A 21,511-nucleotide genomic window follows, 5' to 3' on the forward strand; every position below is an offset into this window, starting at 1 on the left:
CTCTGAATGTAAAACCTTTATTACACAGTTTTGAAATTCATTTCCTACTGGGTTTATGACTACAAGGGGACAAAAAGTAGCTAGAGGTGTCAGACTGTTTCAAACCTCTAAGAGAGTATTTATAGCCTGGTGTTATATATGAATCAATTGTGTGAATATTTTTTTCTTTTCACAGGCAATTGCCATCATGGAAGTAGCACACGGGAAAGATCATCCATACATTTCAGAGATCAAAAAGGAATTAGAGGACCACTGAGCCTTTGAATCTATGCAATCCTTCAGACCTTTATTTAAAAAGCCTTGTTATGGAAACTTTCAGGAGCACTTTGAAAAGCGGTAGAGTATGAACACAGTTCTGTCCTGTAATTGGAATGCCAAACACACTTAGGCCTTGCAGAACATTCCTAGCTTCCACGTGTCGACAATTGCCTCTTTTTTTTTTTTTAAGGAAGCATCCATGGCTTTTTAAAGGTTATGCCTTTTGACAGTGCAAAAATGGCCATTCTTTTTCTTTATGGATTTTTAATGTGTATCTTATTTGTGTAAAGTAAATAAAATGGTCTCGACCCCCTCTTGATTCCACTTGTACACTTACATGCGTGCAATAGTTTTGTGACATCTACTTTTGCCTAAGTTGTTTCAATTAATCTGACAAATTAATTTGCAAAAGCTGTGCTTTTTTTGCACCTGCTAGAGAACAAGGGTTTGTCGGCTCACTTCACCGAAAGCTTGCATTGCTCTCTAGCCAGCAGTTGCTGCTGGAGTATGTAGGACTTCACCAGATCTTATGATTCCAGAAAGCCAAGGCCACTTATCTACAGCCAAGCCTAGGAAGAGGGCACCAGCTGACTTTTTTTGTCCTACCTTTATCTCATCAAGTAAACCCTTGTCCGGGGAAACAGCACTGTCATTTCAGGAAGTCTGGCCGGAGCACAGGCTCCACTCCAACACTGAAGAAGCGGATGAGCCCAGCACGCGCATCAGTAGGAGCCTTGCCCCTGTGAAACCTGGATTACTGTTTACAGCAGGTTCTTCAGAGCTCACCGTGGCCCTGGCTGCGCCTATCAGTTTAGCATGGGAAACTAACACAAGGTGCAAATACAGCACCTTAAGCTGGTACAGGAAAGAACACAAGCACTGTTTTCCTTGAAAAAAATGGTTTATTGTTTACTGTGAATATCAAGGACAGCCTTACCAAAAAACCTTAGTGACTGAAGACATTCTCGTATTTGCAAAAGCGTATAAGAAACTATTTACACAAAGGCAGTGAGGGGTAAAAAAATTATTGCAGTCAATTAATGCTGAATAGAACTTTATAAAAAGAGAAAGAGAAGAAACAGTGCAAAAATACTGTCAAAAGTAATCAGTTCTATACACAAGATAAAACTGATGAGCATAAGCTTATGTACTGATATGAATAATACATCAGAATATAAAATAGCATGCATAGATTTTTTTTTAAAGGCTTTCAATAGCATAGAATAGTTCTGCCATTCAGCCCTAACAGGAGGGAGTGGGGGGCAGGAAGGGCATATAACTGATGTCTCATTTCTCTACAAAATGTGTACATACAATGAGGTTGTGAGATTCAGATTGCTGTTTTGTGCTAAACTGTCATGTACAGAATTACAGAACAAATAAAACAGGAAGCATCAAAATACTGAAGTAAAACAGAACAGTAAAATCCAGTGACATAAAACTTACTTAAACATGTTATTATTTCATTTAACACATCCCACACAATTATAAGTGGGAATATTACAGTCATCTGCATGTGTAAACTTTTTTCCTTTGTAAAATAGCCCAAGAAAGGTACTTTACTAATGAGGAAAACGTTTTGCATATGGAGCGACCTCAACAGGATAAACATCCCATTAACAGTGTCTCTGGCACTAAAGATCTGTTTTCTCTTCAAGACTGAGTAGCAGCAAGAAAATACTTCTGTTTAGCACACACGAAAAGGAAGTTCTGATAGATGTCATGTATAACGAAGCTGTGGAACTCACCAACACAGGACATTGTGAAGGCCAGAGGAATAAATGGGTTCTAAAGAAAAGTAATGCGATTTGTGGAAGACAGACCCATTGGTAGTTACTAAAGACAGTGAGCGGGCCGTAACTGGCCCCAGGAAGGCCCCAAGGGGCTGGCTGCCAGGTGTGCTGGAGGGGCTGAGCATTGCTATTTCTTCCTTACGTGTCAACCACCAGCCACTGTCCGAGACAGGGCACGACCTCCAGCCTGCTATGGAAGCAGTCTGTGGGAAGCCTTCCTCTGCTGTTCCTGCCTGCCCTGTCAGGAAACCCTGCCCCTGCAGCACCTGGAGCCCAGTGTCCAAAACACCGAGTCCTTACCCGGCTGATCTGGAAAAGTAAAGCTGTTAAGCACCACATTCATTTCAGGGATTAGCTGAAGTGTTAGCCTTTCCCTTGCTGTTCAACAGTGCTGGGGTCCTTCAGCGAGAGCTGCTGTTTCACTGCTGACTTCCAGTTCGCCCCCAAAGGCAAAATCCTGCTGTTGTAGCGTGTGGGAGCTCTCCGTGAGGTGCACATAAAGCACAGGCAACAAAACTTCAAAGAAATGCCAGCTGAAAAATGGCTGAGAGGAACCAAGGGAATTATAGAAGTCTAAGATACTCTAAAAACAGACAAAATTTATTTACTTTAAATATTTATATAAACGCTGGTATTTTTGACCTGTGCACTAAATGCTGTGTTTCACAATCTAACAATAATTTATCTGCAGTTACGACGTCCGTCTTCCGTTTTTCGCCCAACAGCCCAAGCAGCCACTGTTCCTTTCCTCAGATCAGGGTCCCTGCAGGCCAAGGCTGTGTGCAGCTGCACGTATCATGCCCTCCTTTCTAAAGACTCGGAGGGCAGCAGCAGTTCCCATAGCACCAGATTCTACAAGAAAACCTCTCTAGAAGGCTAAGAGCGAGCTGGGGACAATTGCCTTTGGGGTCCTGGACTTGCAACCTTTCTGTTGTCGGCATCAAAACCCATCTCCAAACTCCATATGACTTGGACTATACGTCATCAGATTGATAACAATTTTTGTAGAGGGGTGCCCATGTGGTGTTTCCATGCAGTGCTTCCCTTTCTGGCTCAGCTCTGGTATGTGCTCCTTCAGTGTGATGCGTCCTGGATTTCAGGCAGTGGGTGCCACCCTTGCTCTCTAGAGAGCATTCTTTTCCACAAAGTCGAGCAGCAAAATTTAACTCTGACCTCTCTCAGGGGTGCACGAGAGCTGCTGCAGCAGACAGCAGCCATGCTGCTGCTGCCACTTTCTGAGCACACAGTGCACAGACTGCGAGCGAGGCTGACAACAGCCGATTCAGTTGTCATCTCTTCCCAGGACACTGGTGGGAAGTCAGCTGTTGAGACTGCAGCACGGTCAGCAGCTGCTGAATCTTCCCATAAATGTGTGTGTTATATCCAAGTATGAGACTGCCCGTCAGCAGTTATTTTAGAGTCGCTTGTGGGCTACACATACAGCAGGTACTGGATCAAAAAATAATGTATTAGCTTAATATGACCACCTCTGTTGAAGCACTGAGACTTACTCATTCTTTTCCTACTTATGTTTTGCCTTTTGCATTTCTGTCTGTTTACAAGAAAGTAATTAAAAAAAAAGCTCTTGAAATCATGCAAATATCTAATAATATTTGTAGCTGAGGCAACTGATTTAAATGAGTGGAACAGAAATGTCCTTCAGTGCACTTCTTATGAAGGCCTGCATTAGCAATAGGTTGAGCAAGTTCTCACAGATGTGTCTCCTGCCAGCTGAAACTCGTTCAGGCAAAAGCTATTTCCAAAAAGGCTGAGCATTTGGGGTCCCTATATAGCTATATAGGAGAAAGGTTGTGGGAACAAGCTTCATCTTTCCCCAGGTAATCAAGGACAAGAGGTGCCCAAGTTGGCCTGGGGAGGAGGTGGAACAAGCAGGACCCAAGCAGCTCATGTCCACCATCCTCCGGTGCAGCCTGTGGAGGGTGGAGGGAGACAGGACGCCCACGGCACCGAGCAGCATCACAACTGGGCTGTCATCCCTCCCATCCCTGATCTCCCACCCAATGTTAGGCGTGAAATGTTCAGACCATAGCTTTAACCAAAAATTTGATGCCAGCAACCTCAGTACTATCATTGGTAAGAGTTTAAAGGAAAAACAAAGGGGGCGGGGGGGCATTAAATACAGATGAAGAATGCACAAAAAGGAAAACATACACAATGGATTCTTGAGTCAGACTTACTCATCCGCTCCGTTCTCTCTTACAAACGTGCCAGGCTGGCTGCAATGCGCGTGCCTGAGGAGAAGGCTGCTTGTGTCAGGCTTTCCAAGGTGCAGCTCCATTCACTGACCATTGATGCATCTTTGCGAGATTTTTCAACCCAGACTTTCCTCCAAGAGGATGAAACTGGTCTCTTAGAACCTACCCACTGCCAGGCTCTGATGTTAAACAAAGCATGCAACGCAACACAGCAGCTCCAAACTGTCCTCCTTTTCTACTGAAGGACTCTGCTGTTAAAGTCTGTGGGACAGAAACTGAACAGTACTGTTGCTTAAAGTCTCACGCATTCGTTCCTGCTATGACTAATAAAATTGGATGCAAAGTGCATTTTCCTGTCACTCCCAAAGGTTAGGAAATACTGCCCGAGCAATTTTGGTCTGATAAAACTACAACAGGTTCAAAGTCAGAAGGTTCTGTTTTTCCCCTACAGAACTATCGCATTTCAATCACGGAACATCAGCATGCCGAGGTTGGCCTGCAAGCTGGGGTGGAAAGGAACCTCTGAAGACACGCACCAGCCCAATTCACTCACGATATTAGCGGATCTAGTCAAGATAAAATCTAGCAGGAAAAAATACATTGAAGTCAGATGAAAGGAAAAGTTTAAAATTACCATTGTTTCACAATGAAAGGGAAAAAGTGAGTCACATTGGCCTCTATCTACCATACCAGCCTCGTTAGGAGTTAATTGGAAATGACTGTTTACTATGTGGCCACTTATTCTGCTCATTAATAGGCACTGACTTGATCTGGAATGGATTTTTGGTGCCATTTTGTAATTAATATTTTTCTAAGACACCTATGATGCATCTTTGCATGAAAAACATTTGCTTGATTTTCCTCCTTTCAAGCACAGCTCTTTACATGCTCTTACGCAATAGCGCTCCTGTGCTCACTGTAGAAGCAGAAGTAGACTTTTCAGCCCAGAAGACCCGAATCATAAGACATAGAAACAGATGCTTTTCCCTCCTGGTTTTCTACTTCTCACATCCAGGTGGAGCAATGGGACTTGACAGCTCTGAGTTCAAACTTAATTCATCATTAGGAAATTATTCAAAAAGCTATAACGAGATAACTAATTTAATACGCTTTGCTTCAAGGTTTATTCCTTGGCTTGTTTCCCAGATATAAAGCATCTCTGTGCAATTATCATGCAGATGCTGCTGAAAAGGCTGCTAATTCAACAAGAGCTACGTTGGCGTTGGCAGAAGAAATTAAGGGAGAACTGAAGTTGACTGAAAACTCAACTGATTCCTTAAAGGAACATGGTCAAAGTATTACAGCCTTTTGTCGGTAGCGAGAAGTCTCCACCAGAATCCTTTGCACCTCGTTAGGCCTGTATTGCAGAGTACCAAATCAACACAGCCCAGCTTTAAATACATTTAAAAAACACCCTGGGACAGAACCTTAGCTTAAGCTCCCACTGATTTTAGGGAAAGGCAGGTGTGTAGGTCCCTTCAGCGCTGCAGCTGAGAGCGCTGGTAGGCTTAGGTAGGCCTTTGTACATTGGCTGGGGGTTCGGAGTTGGGGATGCAATGTAAAAGCAACGATGGGACGAAAAGATTAAATTTATCTGGGAAAGGGATACCGAGAAAGGTAATTTCACCACGACAGTGTAACTGCGCTGCATCACGTGCCCTGAGAGGCTGAGAAATCTCCACCTTTGGGGAGTTCTGAAACTGGATGTGACCCTGGGGAAGCCTATCTGACTTGGAGGTGAGCTGTGAGGGGAGCAGAGACCCCCAAGGCTCCCCTCCAGCCTGACCTGCTCCCTCGCGATCTGACAGGCCTGCCGAGTGGGAGCAGGGCTGGACCGCCCCCAGGAGGCTGACAGCATGCAGAGGTGGGAAGAGGAGTCATGGCGAGGAGGAGAGCAACCTCAGTGCAGCAACTCTCCCTCTCCTACACCGAAACAGCAGTCTGGGAGTCCCACCACAACTTACTAAAGCTTTTTTTTTTCCTCTATGAAAGTGCAGTTACTACCAGTTCTACATAACTGTAAGTGAATGCCACCATGCACACACTGCAAGGGAATTCATAATGGGATTTACTCCAGAGAAATAAACAGTTTGGAGAACAGGATGTGCACCAAGTTGTGCAAAACAGCTAGCCAGTGCTGAGGGACAAAGGATGAGGAAGAGAGGAGACCAGGTCTAACTGCCAAGATACTTAGAGGACGCGTGGATTTTTTTTTCTCAGCTCTGTCAAATGTCATTGTTGGCCTAGGGCAAGCCTGTTAAGAATCTGTGCCCTGGAGTGCAGTGGAGGGGGTTCACTTCCCTTTTCTGATTGTAAACTTTGGGCAAGGACTGTTTCTCCTTTAGGTTTTTGTACAACATCCTCCTAATCCCAACTGGAATCCCTGAACACTACCAGGATAAAAGAGTAATAATAAATAGGAGGGAGAACCCGAAGGGACCAGACAGAGGAGAGAGATGACCTGTGCAATTCAATACAAAAAACACCCAAACAAAGTGCGGTTTGCCAATACCGAAAGAAAGACTGCTCCACACGATCATAAAGCATGGGACAGTGATGGGGGAGGAATCAAGGCACACTCTGAGCTAAAGCTCTCAAGGGTCACTGTCTGGAGATCTCGGATACAGAGGCAAGACCATAGTGATCTGTTTGACAAAGTTCAAATGACTGGAAAGTAAAATGATTGCAGTGCTGAGGGCGATAGTTTACACGTGAAACCAAGGCAACTGGAGGTGCCTAACTTCAAGGAGATTCCTTTTCTACAGTTGAGCCTCCAGGCAATAAAACTTCAGTGTAATTCAGGAGAAGGTGCTTGATTTGAGCTTTTTTCAGCTGCATTTATTTGAAACTCCTCTGCTGTTCAACCCACAGCCCACCACAGTTACCAGACTCGTTCACTGCCTTCAGGCTGCTCTGGGTCACTGCCCTTCACCCTGCGCTGCTTCAGCTCTTATGCACCCCTTCAAGGATCGCAGACAGCAGCAAAGGCCTCCTTCAAAAGATCCAACACTGCTTTTCTCAAGGACTAATCTAAAACCGTAATTCTAGTGGAACTTCAAGAGTTTCGCACCCAGAACTCTCTGCCCTCACAATGGCCTTTGTTTGAGCCCTCTGTGACGTGACCTGCCCTGCTGCGTGCGCAGAGGCTGCGTCCCCTCAGCTTCCACTCGTACAGACCTGTAGCTGACATCTAGCAGGTCTTGTTTTTACTGTGGAAGCCACATATCTGGGTCCAAAATGTTCTTACGTGAGAAAAAGCCCACTGCCAAATAACTGTTCATTTCAGAAGCTACGTAGCAACATGAAAGCCAGTGAACTACCTTTACGAAGGATTGCTTTCCCTAGGGATGTGTTACAATGCAGACCAGTCATGTCAAATGTGGTTCGATTTGAAGGTCACTATAAGTTTTACAAGTTATTAAAGTAATTCACAAGTTATTCCAAGAAAAATAAATTATATCTGGTATAAAATAATTCATGGGAGACTCTCGTAAAGAACAATCATTCCTTACTTTCAAGACAACTTTAAAAAGTGTAATACATGCACACAGTTGTCAAGGCAGTTCCCCTTGTTCATCAGCAAGGTTCAGTCAGATCCACAAATCTGGGTCTGGGATGTTTGAAAAGATTAAATAAGTCTGGAGTTTTGGAGGAAGTGGATGAGCACTTGATAGACAAACTTGTACTGGGCTATGGTCTGGATCATAAACATTCTCTGCTCCCGCAGGTGTCTCAGCATCACGTGGACATCGACTTTCTGCAAAGAAAAGGAGGAAAAAAAAAAAAAGGCATAAGGATGTAGGTTCATTACATCAAACAATCATCATCTCAAATATCAGTTGCCTGACACAGGGTACTGTACTGTAGTTAACTAATGTGATGAATTATAACCAACTGTAGTGAAATACTACAATTTTTTCACACCAACTTTCATTTCAGGGAGTATTACAGTGATACATACAGGCTACTGCGCATCCAGTGCTTTCCCCACTAGACCTTACAGGAATTTCTGGACTGATGTAAATGGGCGGATGACCAAAGACTTCCCTTCCAGTTGCGTACCACTGATCACCTCTCAGCAGATCATCAACTGAACGCATAATCAAGAGCTGCTTCTCTTTGAACTTTTTTCTGCTTCGACATACCTATTTTCAAGTCAGTAAAATGAACCCAATATATTGTATTATCTGAGATTAAAGGCTGGACATAGCAGGAAGGTCCAGTACGGAACTTGAACTGCCAAGATTATACAGCTCAGTTCAGACTCTGCCACCGAGTGCACCAGCAGGCCCCATGGCCACTTACACACTGCACTCTGGTCCATGGTGAAACTTACTCACAGAGGGAGGATCTGAGAGGTTTTTCAAATGGCAAGAAGGCATCAGGATCATAAGAACAAAGGTTCCTTGGACAAAATTAAAAGTGCAGGCAAATATACTGATCCTTCCGCTAAAGAGAAGGGAACTCACTGTCACCAAGATACAGAAACTCTGACACCTGACCTCCCACAGCCAAGTCTATGCTAGTAAATAATGCTCCAGAAGAAACACATCTGTAAAGCGAAATGAGGGCCCAGTATCCACAACACATTTTTTGCAGACTTCAGGCCAGCACTGGTCTGTTGCCATCTACTCAACGTCTGTCCACAAGCAGCTGGAACACATTAAGTGTTCTCCACAAGGGCATCTTCCAGCTTAGTTTCATCCAAAAGAAATCCACCTGCGTGCCCTGAAAATGCTCTGCAACAGTGACTAAAGCACAGTAAGCAGGGATGGATCAGGAGATGAAAAAGGAGGTGAAAGTACATCCCTAACCCCACCGAGCATTCCAGTGCTTAGGGAGCAAAAAACCTATGATGTTACCGCGTTTTATCTGTTACAACAGGTACAGGAGGAGCTCTTCAGAAGTCATTGAGCTGTGAAGCTCAGCCTGCCAAGCTCAGATTCAAAGAGCGTGTAATATGACCCAAGATGAGGGATGCAAATTCTCTACGGCAGCAGTAAATACAAGCACTCAGATAGACGCTGTTTTTGAGGAAGCTCTTAAACAGTTCAAGATATCAAACTGAAGAACAGTTATCCTATCAGGCAACACAAAGTGCCAGTCTGGCATTCCAGAAACAAAAAGGAACTTCCCAAGTCTTTTGGCCGAGACGAGAAATGTTACAAGCACGATGCCTGGAGAACCGGACAGAGAAACAAATTCAGATTGCTGCTAACCCCTGGAGGCGCAGCTGAGCATAGCGTCTGCTTCCACACACACTGCAAGTTTTCTGGAAAGTTTAAAATAAAATCACGCTGCATATCGATTTCTGCCCATATATATAAAACTCAGAATCTCCATTCTGTGTCAACAAGCCCAAACTCACAGGCTATCGCTTTCTGAACACAAGGCTAAGTAATATTCTGCGACGTACCCCAGCACGCTGTTATAAAAGGACATCTCTAGAGTCAACAAGCGTGAAGATTTGTCACGAGTAATGTCATATTGTTTTCAAACGGGTGCAAACGAAAATGTAAGCTCTTTCCAGTTTACTTGGCTAACTCGGAGAAAGCCTCCCCGTGAACGCGGGTGCTTACGAAAGCCACGCGGTCCTCGCTGCGCAGAGTCGCACGGAACCTGATCCCACCTGAACAACTGCAACAAAAACGCAGGCCAGCTTCAACCTGCACAGCCACGTGCCCCTCTCAGCAGCTCGCTGGTTTTTACCGGGCACACAGTGATCCGTGCACCTCCTCAAAGTGAAGGAGGCTTTGACTTATCTCAGAACTGAAAGAAAACCCCATCCTGCCTATTCGACCTCGCTAGTTGTAGTCAGCTTAGCATTTTACTCCAGGTAAGCAGAATCCTTCAACCTCACCTTCAGCACAATGTTTATGTCGAAAAAAAGGCACATAATGCCTTGCTAAGGTGGCATTTGCAAAAAGAACAAAAAAATGCTACTTGTTTCTGACTCCAGACTAAAAGATCCCCCCTGCTGCAATCATGAGTTAATGTCCCAGTGCCAAGTCTGAACTGGAAGTTGGTAGAGCAGGATCTCAATTACTTTCTTGTTCTAAGTGTCTACAGCAGTAAGGATGCAATGATGTGACATATTACTTACTATACAGCAAGGTGCTGAAACAGTATCCCTGCAATGAGATACACAGCTTCAGACTCAACCAGCAAGTGCCCAGAAGCCACAGTGACCGCAGCTGTACAGAATTTGATTAAACATGGCTTTTCACCTGAACCCGAAACCTCAGACTCAGAAGTTCTGGTTTTAGTTTCAGCACTGCTGCAGACTTTTCAAGATGGTCTGTACCAGGATTTTCAACTTCCCTCCCTTTTTTACCTTCATTGCTAAAACGTTAACATTAACACATCTGCTTACTAGGACACTACTGAGGAAATCAACCCACTCATAAAACTAAAGTATCTAAAGTAATAAGTAATTTTATTTCAGAAAAAAACCCCATTTAACCCTACTTAAACCAGTAAAACTGCTGCATGAAAAGGAAACCTCCCTGTGCAGAATGCGGTATCTGTCACAAACTGCAAACATGCTGTTAAGATGTTTAATTATTTTTTTATAACTAGGTTTTAACAAACCAAAAATATTAACTTAGCACAATCTAGAGCAACAAAGCCCTTAAGGAAAACTGTCTTTAATATTAATGATGATTTTCACCATTAATCAAGACAAAAGAATGTTTTAATTAAGGGACATCACAGAAATCCCTTATTACTGAGCACTACCATCAGCTCCTAATGAAGTTGATGAGAATTTTTCTGACTGTCAAGGCTCTGCCCCATGCTCAGACGTTGAGGTACCGCCTTTATCTTCGCTTGGTACTCTGCTGCTCTTTGCCAAACAGGTGACTTCTGTAAACCGCAGACAAACTGAGGTGGCCAAGAACGTGTTGCACAACCGTTCCTGTTTGTTCCTGGCACACCATTAGCACACAGGGGGGGTTACTATGAAGCAGACGCAGACACACTGATGCTCGCAAGCGATTCAGGTTTGGCTCTTGTAACTACCCAGATTTCCTCTGGCGTGCAGAAATCTCATGGCTGCTGTGTGAATGACAGCAGCGGTCACTTCCAGATGCCAGTGCGTGAGGAAAGAAGTCCGGCAGGCTCAAGTGTCAGAGCCGTTGCCCCACTGGTCCTTTCTGTCCAGGCCAGCTACTTCTTCCCCTTCCTCCCCCACCTACTCCAGCCCCAAATAAAAAGGAAAGGAAAAAGCTGTAAATTGTAACAAAGATCTACAGGACGGCTTCACCTCCAGTGAGGCCCAACTGGAGTTGGAGGAGGTTTATCTCAGCTGAACTGAGCTCAGGATCTCTAGGTGATTTCATAACTATAGAATGCCGAGCTGCTGGAGGGGAATAACACAGCAGAGAACAAAAAATTACTTCTTGCATCAACTTTTTTAAAAATAGTGATGAAGAGAAAAGCGCACTGGTACTTGCCTGCTTGAGGACTTGCATTTTGAAAGAGCCAGAAAGCTGCGCTTTGCATAGTGCCTTGCGCAGGAAGGCTCCAATCTACAGCTCCTCTGTGGTAACACAGGCAGCAGGTGAGCATTTCAGGTGCGTACATCCAGTCTTCCCTGAATTTCAGGCAACTCATCCAGTGGATGATTAATGGGAGGGGCAGATGGTATGTGTCTGTTTGTCACTCTTTCTGCATTCTCATCCCTACAAGAGGCTTTGGTCTTTGAGCAGTTTCTTTGGCAACGGAAATCCCCAGTTTCAACAGCTGTCGTGTTGAAATGGTGTGGCACATTGGTATTCAAGATGTGATGTTCTTCCGGGACAGCTCCCCAGTGACACAGGACACAGATGAAAAGCAAGTTGCTACCCATGGTTACTCTGCTGGTGCTCTTATTCTTAACTCCAGACTGTATTCCTAGTCTTGTAATACTGGCTGCAGTTCCTAAAACCCTATTCCCCAACACACACACCCCCTTCTTCTTAAGACACAGTTAAGTTTCATTCTAGATGAGATTAGAGACAATACAAGAAAGAGGAGGGAGTCCAAGGAGTGAATTTAGAGAGCAGAAAACTTTAGTTAAAAGAGTGAGGAAGCTGACATTATTCTCTAGCCTCTCTCAGGTAGTCCTTGTAAACATGCTGTGTCTCCAGCCTGTTAATTAAATACAGGTAGACTAAATTCTTGAGAGACAAAAAAGCCCTAATTTTGAATTTATTAAAATAATATTAATAAATATGCATAATAACAACTCAACAGAAAACTACAACAAGTAACCTGCCATGGGAAATCTCTGCCTGTTGCATTTAAGGCCCTTGTCTCACAAAGGTCACAAAGCAAGCGCTTCAATGCCTTTTCATTTTATCCTCAGAAGCATAGCCGGTCAGTCCAGGAACGAGCTGCAGGTTTGACCTGAGAAAGAAGCTGACTTACTTCGTTATGCTCCAAGCACCCAATCATCAGCTCTGTGAGGATAACCACTCCGGTCCTTCCCACCCCTGCGCTGCAGTGAACCACGATCGGAGGGTTGCAGTTGTTGCTGCTGTCCAACACACTGTTGGTATGGCGACGCACCGACTGTATCTCCTCCAGGTAAGCTGCAAGATAAAACGCAGTCAAGGTTGCAAACATCCATACATCTAAATGTAAAATTGGGGAAAAAAAGAACACGGAGAAGTCATTCTTTGTCAAAGTGGCAATAATTTTCATTTTTTACAACGTACTAATTATTTTGGCCGGGGTGCACTGAACAGCACTGAATCCAGCAAGTACCAGCTGGGTGTCAATTATTACTTGGGAGTCTGCTCTTTCAAATTAAATAGTTCTTTTAAAAAATTAAATTCTGTTTTCCCCTCTGCAAATCTCCAGGTCCCCTAAGCAGATGATTCTAGACATTACTTACAGCTATTCCTGCTATTAACAGGCTGGGATCAAAACAACAGCTCAGTCCCATTGAAACTACTGCCTGTCAAAGCCAGTATCAGACGGGAAGCGAGCATCCATCCGCCCTGTTTCCCCCCCTTCCCTCCTCCCATCTGCAGTGAGACAGAATCTCACCCACCTCTCTGCTCAGGGTTTGTTTCTCAACAGCTACGAGCCCTTCTGGGAGCTCCCTGTCTTTGTTTTCCCTGAAGCCATTTCTAGAAAGTGCCTGACTCAAGAACAGTGTTTTGTGCGGCTGCCCTAGTGCTGTTCAGTGTGTTTTACTGTCAAACTGCACAGAGAACCTTACCTACTGGAAGCTCACCTGGTTAGATAGACACACCATAAATTACAGCTCCGACTCTGACTTCTAAACATCGTTCCAGCATAGTCTAGATGCATTACAAAGGTGACGGACCTCACCCAGAAAGATATATCCAGATGCATAGCTCTTGGACACTTCGCTTCCCATCAGTCAGAGTGGGAAGTGAGATCCGAGCCGAACTCTCCTGCCTTGACTCTTGGTGTTGTGGCACAGCAGCCTGAGCAGCCCCTTCGACACAGGCAGGCTGTGCCTGGAGGCCTACCAACATCAGAAAAGCTGCATTTTAATGCCCACAGGGACATGGGACTGTAGGTGGTAGCAAGCAACGGGACAGAGGAAATGGGGACAATCGGTTCTGATTACTGCCATGCCCAACCACAGCTACAAGGGTTGGGCAGGAGAAACAAAGTATGAAACAAACTAGGAATTGGGCAATAGCTTACTGGAAAGACAGATCCCATGGCACTCCTTTGCCAAAGCTGAAATGTCGTTTTTATTTTCTGCCCTGGTGACAGAAATGCGAAAAGGAGGACGTTATTTACATCAAGCTTATCCAAGCAAAGGAGAGTGGATCACTTAAACTGTAGCAGTGTCGAGACTGATGTGGAACTAATGCACCTTGCTGAGAGACGACTTAGCTGCTGCAGCTGCAAAGCTTTCAGGAACTGAGGGAAGGCACCTCCAACGCATCAGTACAGCATGTACAGGCTCCTTCAGTGGTAACTTACAGATCTCTGCATCATGCTCTACCGTAGTGCCAGAGATGCAGCTTTACTTGAATAATGGTTGAATTCCTGTTACTTAAGATGGTAGTGTTTATTACTTGGTAAGAAGCAGGGAGCATTATTAACCCATTATAGATTAATATAATGGCTGTATTTTCAGAAATGCATGAACCAGGACCGTACGTAATTGGGAAGGCCCTTAGCATTGCCTGGGTGCGTGTGGTTCGAAGAGTGGCAGTGAGTTCAGACTTCCTGCGTATGTGATGGAGCCCTCTGCCCTTTTGCAGCAAGTCCACCGCCTCTGGACTACTGAACGCTGGCTGTCAGCAGCAAGGGCCTCCTGTGAAACTGGAGGAGCTGTGCCATATTTCACAAATGTCTGAACCTCTCTCACCCAGACCTCTCTAATCACATTTGTGTGCAGCCTAATGTCTCCTACACTCATTAGGTAGCTGGGAAGTGGCAATAACTTATACTGACAGATCAGCCAGCAGAGGTATCCTATTATTTAAAAATTCCTGAGTCTTTAGCACTGCTGCTGCCTCTGATTTTTCCTCCTGTTATGTCAGGTCTTTCAGGACCAAAATCCTCAATCACCTTAGCTGCTACCTCTTGAATCCCACTTTTCTCTCCAAATCACAGCAAAGTACAACCTAGTTGAGGCCTTTGTATGCCACAGCAATAACCATTTAATATCAATCCCAGCTGTAACTAGGTGCAGTGAACTGAATCCAGTGTGAGCAACCTTTTCCTTGATGTGTTTTATCATGTAAATTAAAGAAATCTTACACAAAAAGCCTTGGACTTCTTCTGGACACCCATGGTCTGGCCAGTCAGTATACTGCAAGTGCCACACTGTCCTCTCTTGTCCAGAGAGAAGATGCTTGACCTTCAGACCAGTAGTCGCATAGCAGCCGGAGTCTGTGCGGAACTTGGTTGTCACCTTGAACTTCCCGTAAGTGGCTGAGCTGTGCTTAGAGCCCAGTTTAGGCCAATAACGATGACTCTTACTTCTTCCTCCCTCCTTAATAATAATAATAATAATAATAATAATAATAATAATAATAGAAAAAAAGCAAGCCATTGATTCATGCAATTATAATTCTCTACAAACAGTGGGCATAAAATTCTGCAGATAAGCAAAATATTAGCATCCAACATCAGTGGACAAAGGAAGAGCTATGGATGTCATCTATCTGGACCCCTGTAAGGCCTTTGACACGGTCCCCCACAACATCTTTCTCTCTAAATTGGAGAGATATGGATTTGATGGGTGGATTGTTCCGTGGATGAGGAATTGGTTGGATGGTCACATCCAGAGGGCAGTGGTTGATAGGTCAAGGTCTAGATGGAGATCAGTGACAAGTGGTGTCCCTCAGGGGTCCATGTTGGGACCAGTACTATTTAATATCCTCATCAATGACACAGACAGTGGGATTGAGTGCACCCTCAGAAAGTTTGCAGATGACACCAAGCTCTGAGCAACCCGATCTAGTGGTGGATGTCCCTGCTCATTGCAGGGGGTTGGACCAGATGACCTTTAAAGGGTCCCTTCCAATACAAACCATTCTGTGATTCTTATTTCAAATTACTAGAAGAGCAAGGAGCATCCCACAAAGTAAAGATAATATCCATTAAAACTTGAAACTCTTAGCCATATAATATTTCTAAGTGTAAAAATGCTTGAGGAACTAACTATTGTCTCATGGTGAAAGCCAGCTAGTGCCTACAACACCTCAGTAATATTCTCCTCCCGGGGAAGCCTCTCCTTTAAATGGAAGGAGATTCTCTTCAGCAACTTTTAAGTATCTATTGTTGATCAGCCTTGGGAACTGGACAATGACTTGATGCGCTATGGCACTCCCTGCGTTTGCTAAAAGCAACCAGGCATAAAGCTGAACGCAGTGTCAGTTAGCAACATGTGCCAGTTTTTATAACGTAGCACACAGCTCTCATGACAATAGGAATAACTGTTTTGTTTGGCATAAGAATAAAAAGTTTTGGGGATTTTTTGGGTTTTTTTTTTTATTTATTTTTTTTATTTGTTATTACATGGATGCCTCTGCAGAAGCAACAGCTTCTGGTCTCTTTTCAGCTGATAAGAATGACAACATGCAGAACTGGCCTTGGATAGGGTGGAATTCTGTGTCATTTTAACCAGGAGCAGTCCAGCGCTCTCAGATTCCAATGGAAACATCTTTGTTTGGTTTGGCCAAACTGACACGAAGCAGAGGGAAGCGGGGGGGTCCTGCTTGTTTCGCTTTAGTACTTGCCAAACTGAGTATCAGAAAGTTACAAAGTACAGTATTATGGCAGTACAGGCCTATGTTCAAAGAGAGTAAGAGGAAAAAGGGTTGTTGATAGAAAAAACAGATTACTGGAGTGGGAAGCAGTGATAACAGGAGATCTGCTCACATCAGAAAGAACCATATTCTGTGATTTTACATACCTCTTCAGCTGTGACCATAGCTATAACATTCACCCCCTGTTCCCACACCATCTGCCAGAAGTCATGGCACGTGTGAGGCAGAGGCCCTTGGGTAGCAATGTAGTGCCACTCCTCTCCACCTACAGTAACCTGGGAGTAAGGGGGAAAAAAAAAAATGAGTCAGTGCCCAAATTCTCAGCAGCCAGAACTGCCCTTTAAACAAAATGGACCGCAATGAAACCTTCACTTCTTTGTTCTTCCATTTTTGTTCAAAATTTTGAACAAGAATCACCCTTTTGCTAAAAGCAAATCTGACAAAACGCAACCTCTGGTGCTTCCGAGTCCTTTCTTGACGCCCATAAACACAAAGCTTTGACCAAAACATCATCCGTTTTTCTTCCCATTGCTTCTGGATCATACAGGTGAGAAAAAAAATAATTTTTTGAAGGCCTTGTTTCTGAAATGGCTTAAGTACAAATAAGCCGCTGACTGACTTCCCTGGGCTTGATGACAGACCCATGTTGAAAGAAAAACTAAGCACCAGAGAAAGTGTCTATATGCATGAAAAAAGCATTGCATTGCTGCAAATTAACACACCATGGTGCAGAAAGCCTGAATGCAAACGACATTTTGCATGAGGAAAGCTAAAGGCCGTCGCTGTTTAGGACCTCCCTCAATTATTTTCCACTCAGGCAAAAAATAATTTCTTAAACAGACTCTCACTACACTGATGACTGTTGAAGATGTGGCCAAGCTGTCCCCAGAGGATGCAGTTATGCCCCCACACTGTACACAACACAGAGCTCAGAGAGGCCTGTTGCCAGCTAGTAAGATCAGGACAGGCTTCGTTTCAAGTTACTCTTCCTCACTCATCTTGGGTTTTTCAGTTCAGAAGCTGCAAACTTCTATAAAGTAAACCCAGCACATTAAATGGCTCTCAAATGCCCTGTGAAATTTAAAGTTATTTAAAGCTGTAGTCATGCAAGTCTGCTTCCCAATACATAACTGGATTACCAACCACACCTTATCGAAATGTTTATGTATTTGCATGACAACACATAATGAAATTATTTTTAAAGCACTAACACACAGATTTACACACTATAAATTACGTAGTGCCCTGAACAGACCCACCAGTACCTTGGAGTTAACCAGCATAAAACACTGCGTCATTCACCTGACTGAGGCAGATCTTCATACTTAGGCAGTTTAATCACATGTGTATAAAAATTAATTATTTTATGACAGTGTATTTGCTAAACACCAGGAAAGGTTTATACAAAAAGAAATTTTTTTTCAACATTTTAGGTAAAAAGCCAAACCATTTCCAGAGCTACTAGATACTGTTTAAAAACGTGCTTACCAGCAAAAAGCAAACCCAGATGAAGTAATTATTGTGGAAAGTTAAAATATTTTTCCTTCTCAGACTAAGACCTCTTAATTCCCCGTGTTAGCCCAGAGCCACTTCTCACAACAAAGTTATAAATCCCAGAGAAGGAGATTTACAACAGAAACGCTGACACATCCATAAATATCAAGGTGCTGGCGGACAACGCTACAAGGAGCAATCAATAACTTTGACAGGTTTAAGCATACACTACATCTGAGGTACACGTCTTTGAACACATTTTCAGAAATAGAATCAATTTCTTTGTTATTCAAACAGCTGCTCATTAAGCTGAGGTACTTGGGTTTTCACACCTATAACTAGAACAGCATTTGGATGATAACATTTTTCACTGCACTGAAAATGGTTTTCAACCCTGTACACACCTCATTTTCTTATTTCATACTGTGCAGCATTCTCCTCTGTGAATGACGGTTAAAATCTGAAAGACCAATGCAGGTAAACTCCTCAAGTTGTTGTACTAGGTGGGAATAAATACAAACTCCACAGTGCTAACCAGCATCTTGCATGTAGACTGGTCTTGCGCTTGCATGCTCGTCTGCAGTCCTGCATGCTGGTGTAGTATTACTCAGCTTTTCAAGTTAACACTGACCTGACCCAAACAGTCAGATGAAGTGATCTTAAGAAGTTTTTTTTGCTTCATCCATAAATTTAATTACAATTTATCTCTCTGGTATAGACGACTATCTTCATAGCTTAACAGCATAGGTCAATGGTAAACAAGCAGAGAAATACTGTAAAACTGTGGGGCTCACAGACCGAGCAGGAATCCTTCAGGCATGGATCTTATCAGGATGATATAGGAGTTTTCTTTGTCTACTGACTTCTGGTCCAAAGATCCAGCCTCCTGGCACATGATATGAAAGGACCATAAATAGTCTAGGGGGAATGGGATGCCTGGAATGTTTACTGCATTCTAATGCCCTGACTGCAGGATATTAAAAATTGAATACTGGGCTGCAAACGCGTGCACACACACTGTGCTGCTGAGGTAAATTTCGCAGATGCGATTTCACCTTCTAAGCAAAAGCACATCTGCTTGGCTTCCGTATGCGCCACTACGAGCGCAAGAGGAAAATACTGGCAAGGACCACTGTCATGCGCCAAAACATTTGTGCATGTTCCTGGGTGCTCTCCGAGTGTGAGATGTGTGTGTGCGTCCAACACTGACACGCAAGGTAAAATGTGGACTCAAAACTGGCCAGGGAAAATTCTCTTCTGGCTAGTACTGCTTTACGGGCATAATTTATGTTAGGAATCTCTGGTTTTTGGCCTCCTAACAAACTGGATAAAAAATTTTCGGCTCAGAAATCCATCAATATAACAACATCTCATTATGCAAAAACTCAAGTATCTGCTACCTACCAGGCTATGCAAAAAAGTGATAACCTGCCAGGATCTTGGTTCAGAAATTGTTTTCAATCAACAGGATTTAACACTGTAAATCGCAACTGAAGTGGCCGGCAAGTCTCTTCAAACTTTTAAAAGCCTTTTATCCCAGAAAAATATTAATTTAACAGAAAGTGTTATTTATTATTTTTGAATTATTTCTTTTAATTTGGATTTTAAAAAGGAGAAAAAGCAGACAGCCCTCTCTGACAACAAAAGAATCTGTCATCTGAGGGAGTGCTGTTACTTCTCTCAGGGTAGAGTGAAAGCCAGCAAGGGACTTTGCAAATTGTACTGGAAGCTTAAAGAAAAAAAAAAGATCTGCAGGCACTGCAGGATAGTCCACTGTTAAAACTGGCCACATTTTTAAGTAACAGAGTCAGATTATATCTTATTTCCACGTTGAATTAACAAGAAGAAATGTGAAGTATCTTGATAAAAACTTATTTTCAAACAAACATAGAAGTCCAATGCAGTATCCAGTCAGAGACACAGGGATCTCATTAGTAAGGTGTTCGCTTCATCAATTCATACTTTTTTTTTTTATCACTCAACTCCCATGATGAAAGGAAGAAATACGTTATTTATATATATATATATATGTTATTGCATTATCTATGTGAATATGTATTACTCATAACTATGTACTTTTTCTTTGGACATGGAACTGCATACATGGAACTACATCCTTGATTTTTAAAAATCATATCCTATATGCTAATAAATGGAAAAAATATTTCAGTCAAACCTTGTGCAGCATTTCTGTCAGGCTGCACCAGTCAGTGGCAGGGACTCATTCTGCAGGGGTTGTTGTAGACCCCCTGTGGCCCACAAGGCTAATGGGACTGATAAATTGGAACACGTACCGACTGAGTAGACAAAGTTTGCCTGCAGCTGTCTCTCTTGAAAACTTCCACTGGCGGAAACTGAATATATTCCTCTCTAGGAGTACCATTTCCTTGCCCTGGACGTAGCTCCTCTTTCTTTCAGGTACAGGGTAATGTCAACCATATTACGTTGGAGGTATTGGGGCTGATCTAACACATTTTCATGTGGTTTAAGAAACATGGCATCTCTTTCTACATTAACCAACAGACTTTCCACAGCCAGCTGGCAGAGGTGGGCATAAAAAAGTAGGGATGCCTCTCTAAAATGACTTCCCAGTCTCTAGCAAATAAATCAACTCATGCATGTTAGTTGATAGGAGGCTTTACAGATGCCCATGCTGACACAAAGGTACAGTGATGTGTTCTGACTAAGCTACCTTTTCAGAATTTCCAGAGTTACAGAAAATGCTACTGTGCGTCCAGAAATGCAAACAAAGCTTTAATATACTTTCATTTGCACAGCAAAGTTCAAGAAAGCTGTTACCTTTATGTGTGAAGCATTGATGTAGCCTGTATTATTTTCTTTGGTTGGCACCAGCTCTACTCGGTTCTCCTCATAAGGAACGACCTCCCTGATGCGGTTGCGCTCAGTGTTTTCAGGCAAGGCAGCAGTGGTGAAGATCCCATCTGCCTTTTTCTTTGGAATCTGCTCGTATTCTGTAAACACCATCCCCTCTTCCAACTTCCTCTTCAAGATTTTGCACTAAGATTTAACAAAAAGGAACACAAATCCATTAATTACTCCTGGAAGAATGTTTACCACTAGACCTGCCCATCAGTTCCTTGACTTTCAATATATAGCCATAGCATTCTCTTGCTCACTTCTTTCTTCTGTTGCAGTTACCTGAAGAAACACAACACATTCTTATTTCTCCTGAATGAAACCACAAGCAAATTCTACATTTTTACATTCCACCTCCACATTTTTTAAGACTGATACCATAAAAAGCAAAACCATGCTAAATACAACTCTGGTTCAGTATGAATTTGTATGCAATTTCACCACAACAGATACTTGTAAAAATATTTTAAATTTATCTTTTTAGGAAGAAGATCATACTGCAAGAAGTGTGATGTGGTTCACATTTTCAAAATACTCCCTAACTTGCACACATGCAATTTCTGTGGTTGAACAAAACCCCACATACGTACAGGTGAGGTTAGGTTCTGTCATCTGCATACCA

General features: G+C 43.2%; 2 protein-coding genes across 5 annotated transcripts in view; one reads left to right on the forward strand and one right to left on the reverse strand.

The window, feature by feature from the left end:
• SMYD2 (SET and MYND domain containing 2) overlaps positions 1–577 on the forward strand; it is a 30,237-nt gene extending 29,660 nt beyond the window's left edge. For all 4 annotated transcript variants that reach the window (XM_075412987.1, XM_075412988.1, XM_075412990.1 and 1 more), the window contains exon 12: positions 176–577. In XM_075412987.1, coding sequence (XP_075269102.1) covers positions 176–256 — 81 coding nt within the window. In that variant the 3' untranslated portion in view covers positions 257–577. The remainder of the gene's footprint in view (positions 1–175) is intronic.
• A 550-nt stretch (positions 578–1,127) lies between these two features.
• PTPN14 (protein tyrosine phosphatase non-receptor type 14) overlaps positions 1,128–21,511 on the reverse strand; it is a 121,530-nt gene continuing 101,146 nt past the window's right edge. Inside the window, exons 15-19 of the mRNA XM_075412986.1 lie at positions 20,812–21,030; positions 16,665–16,793; positions 15,005–15,239; positions 12,677–12,840; positions 1,128–8,024 (exon numbers count right to left, since the gene is read on the reverse strand). Of these exons, the coding sequence (XP_075269101.1) occupies positions 7,896–8,024; positions 12,677–12,840; positions 15,005–15,239; positions 16,665–16,793; positions 20,812–21,030 (876 nt within the window). The 3' untranslated portion in view covers positions 1,128–7,895. The remainder of the gene's footprint in view (positions 8,025–12,676; positions 12,841–15,004; positions 15,240–16,664; positions 16,794–20,811; positions 21,031–21,511) is intronic.

The sequence above is a fragment of the Opisthocomus hoazin genome, chromosome 2 (assembly GCF_030867145.1).
Source record: "Opisthocomus hoazin isolate bOpiHoa1 chromosome 2, bOpiHoa1.hap1, whole genome shotgun sequence".
In the NCBI taxonomy this organism is placed as follows: domain Eukaryota; kingdom Metazoa; phylum Chordata; class Aves; order Opisthocomiformes; family Opisthocomidae; genus Opisthocomus; species Opisthocomus hoazin.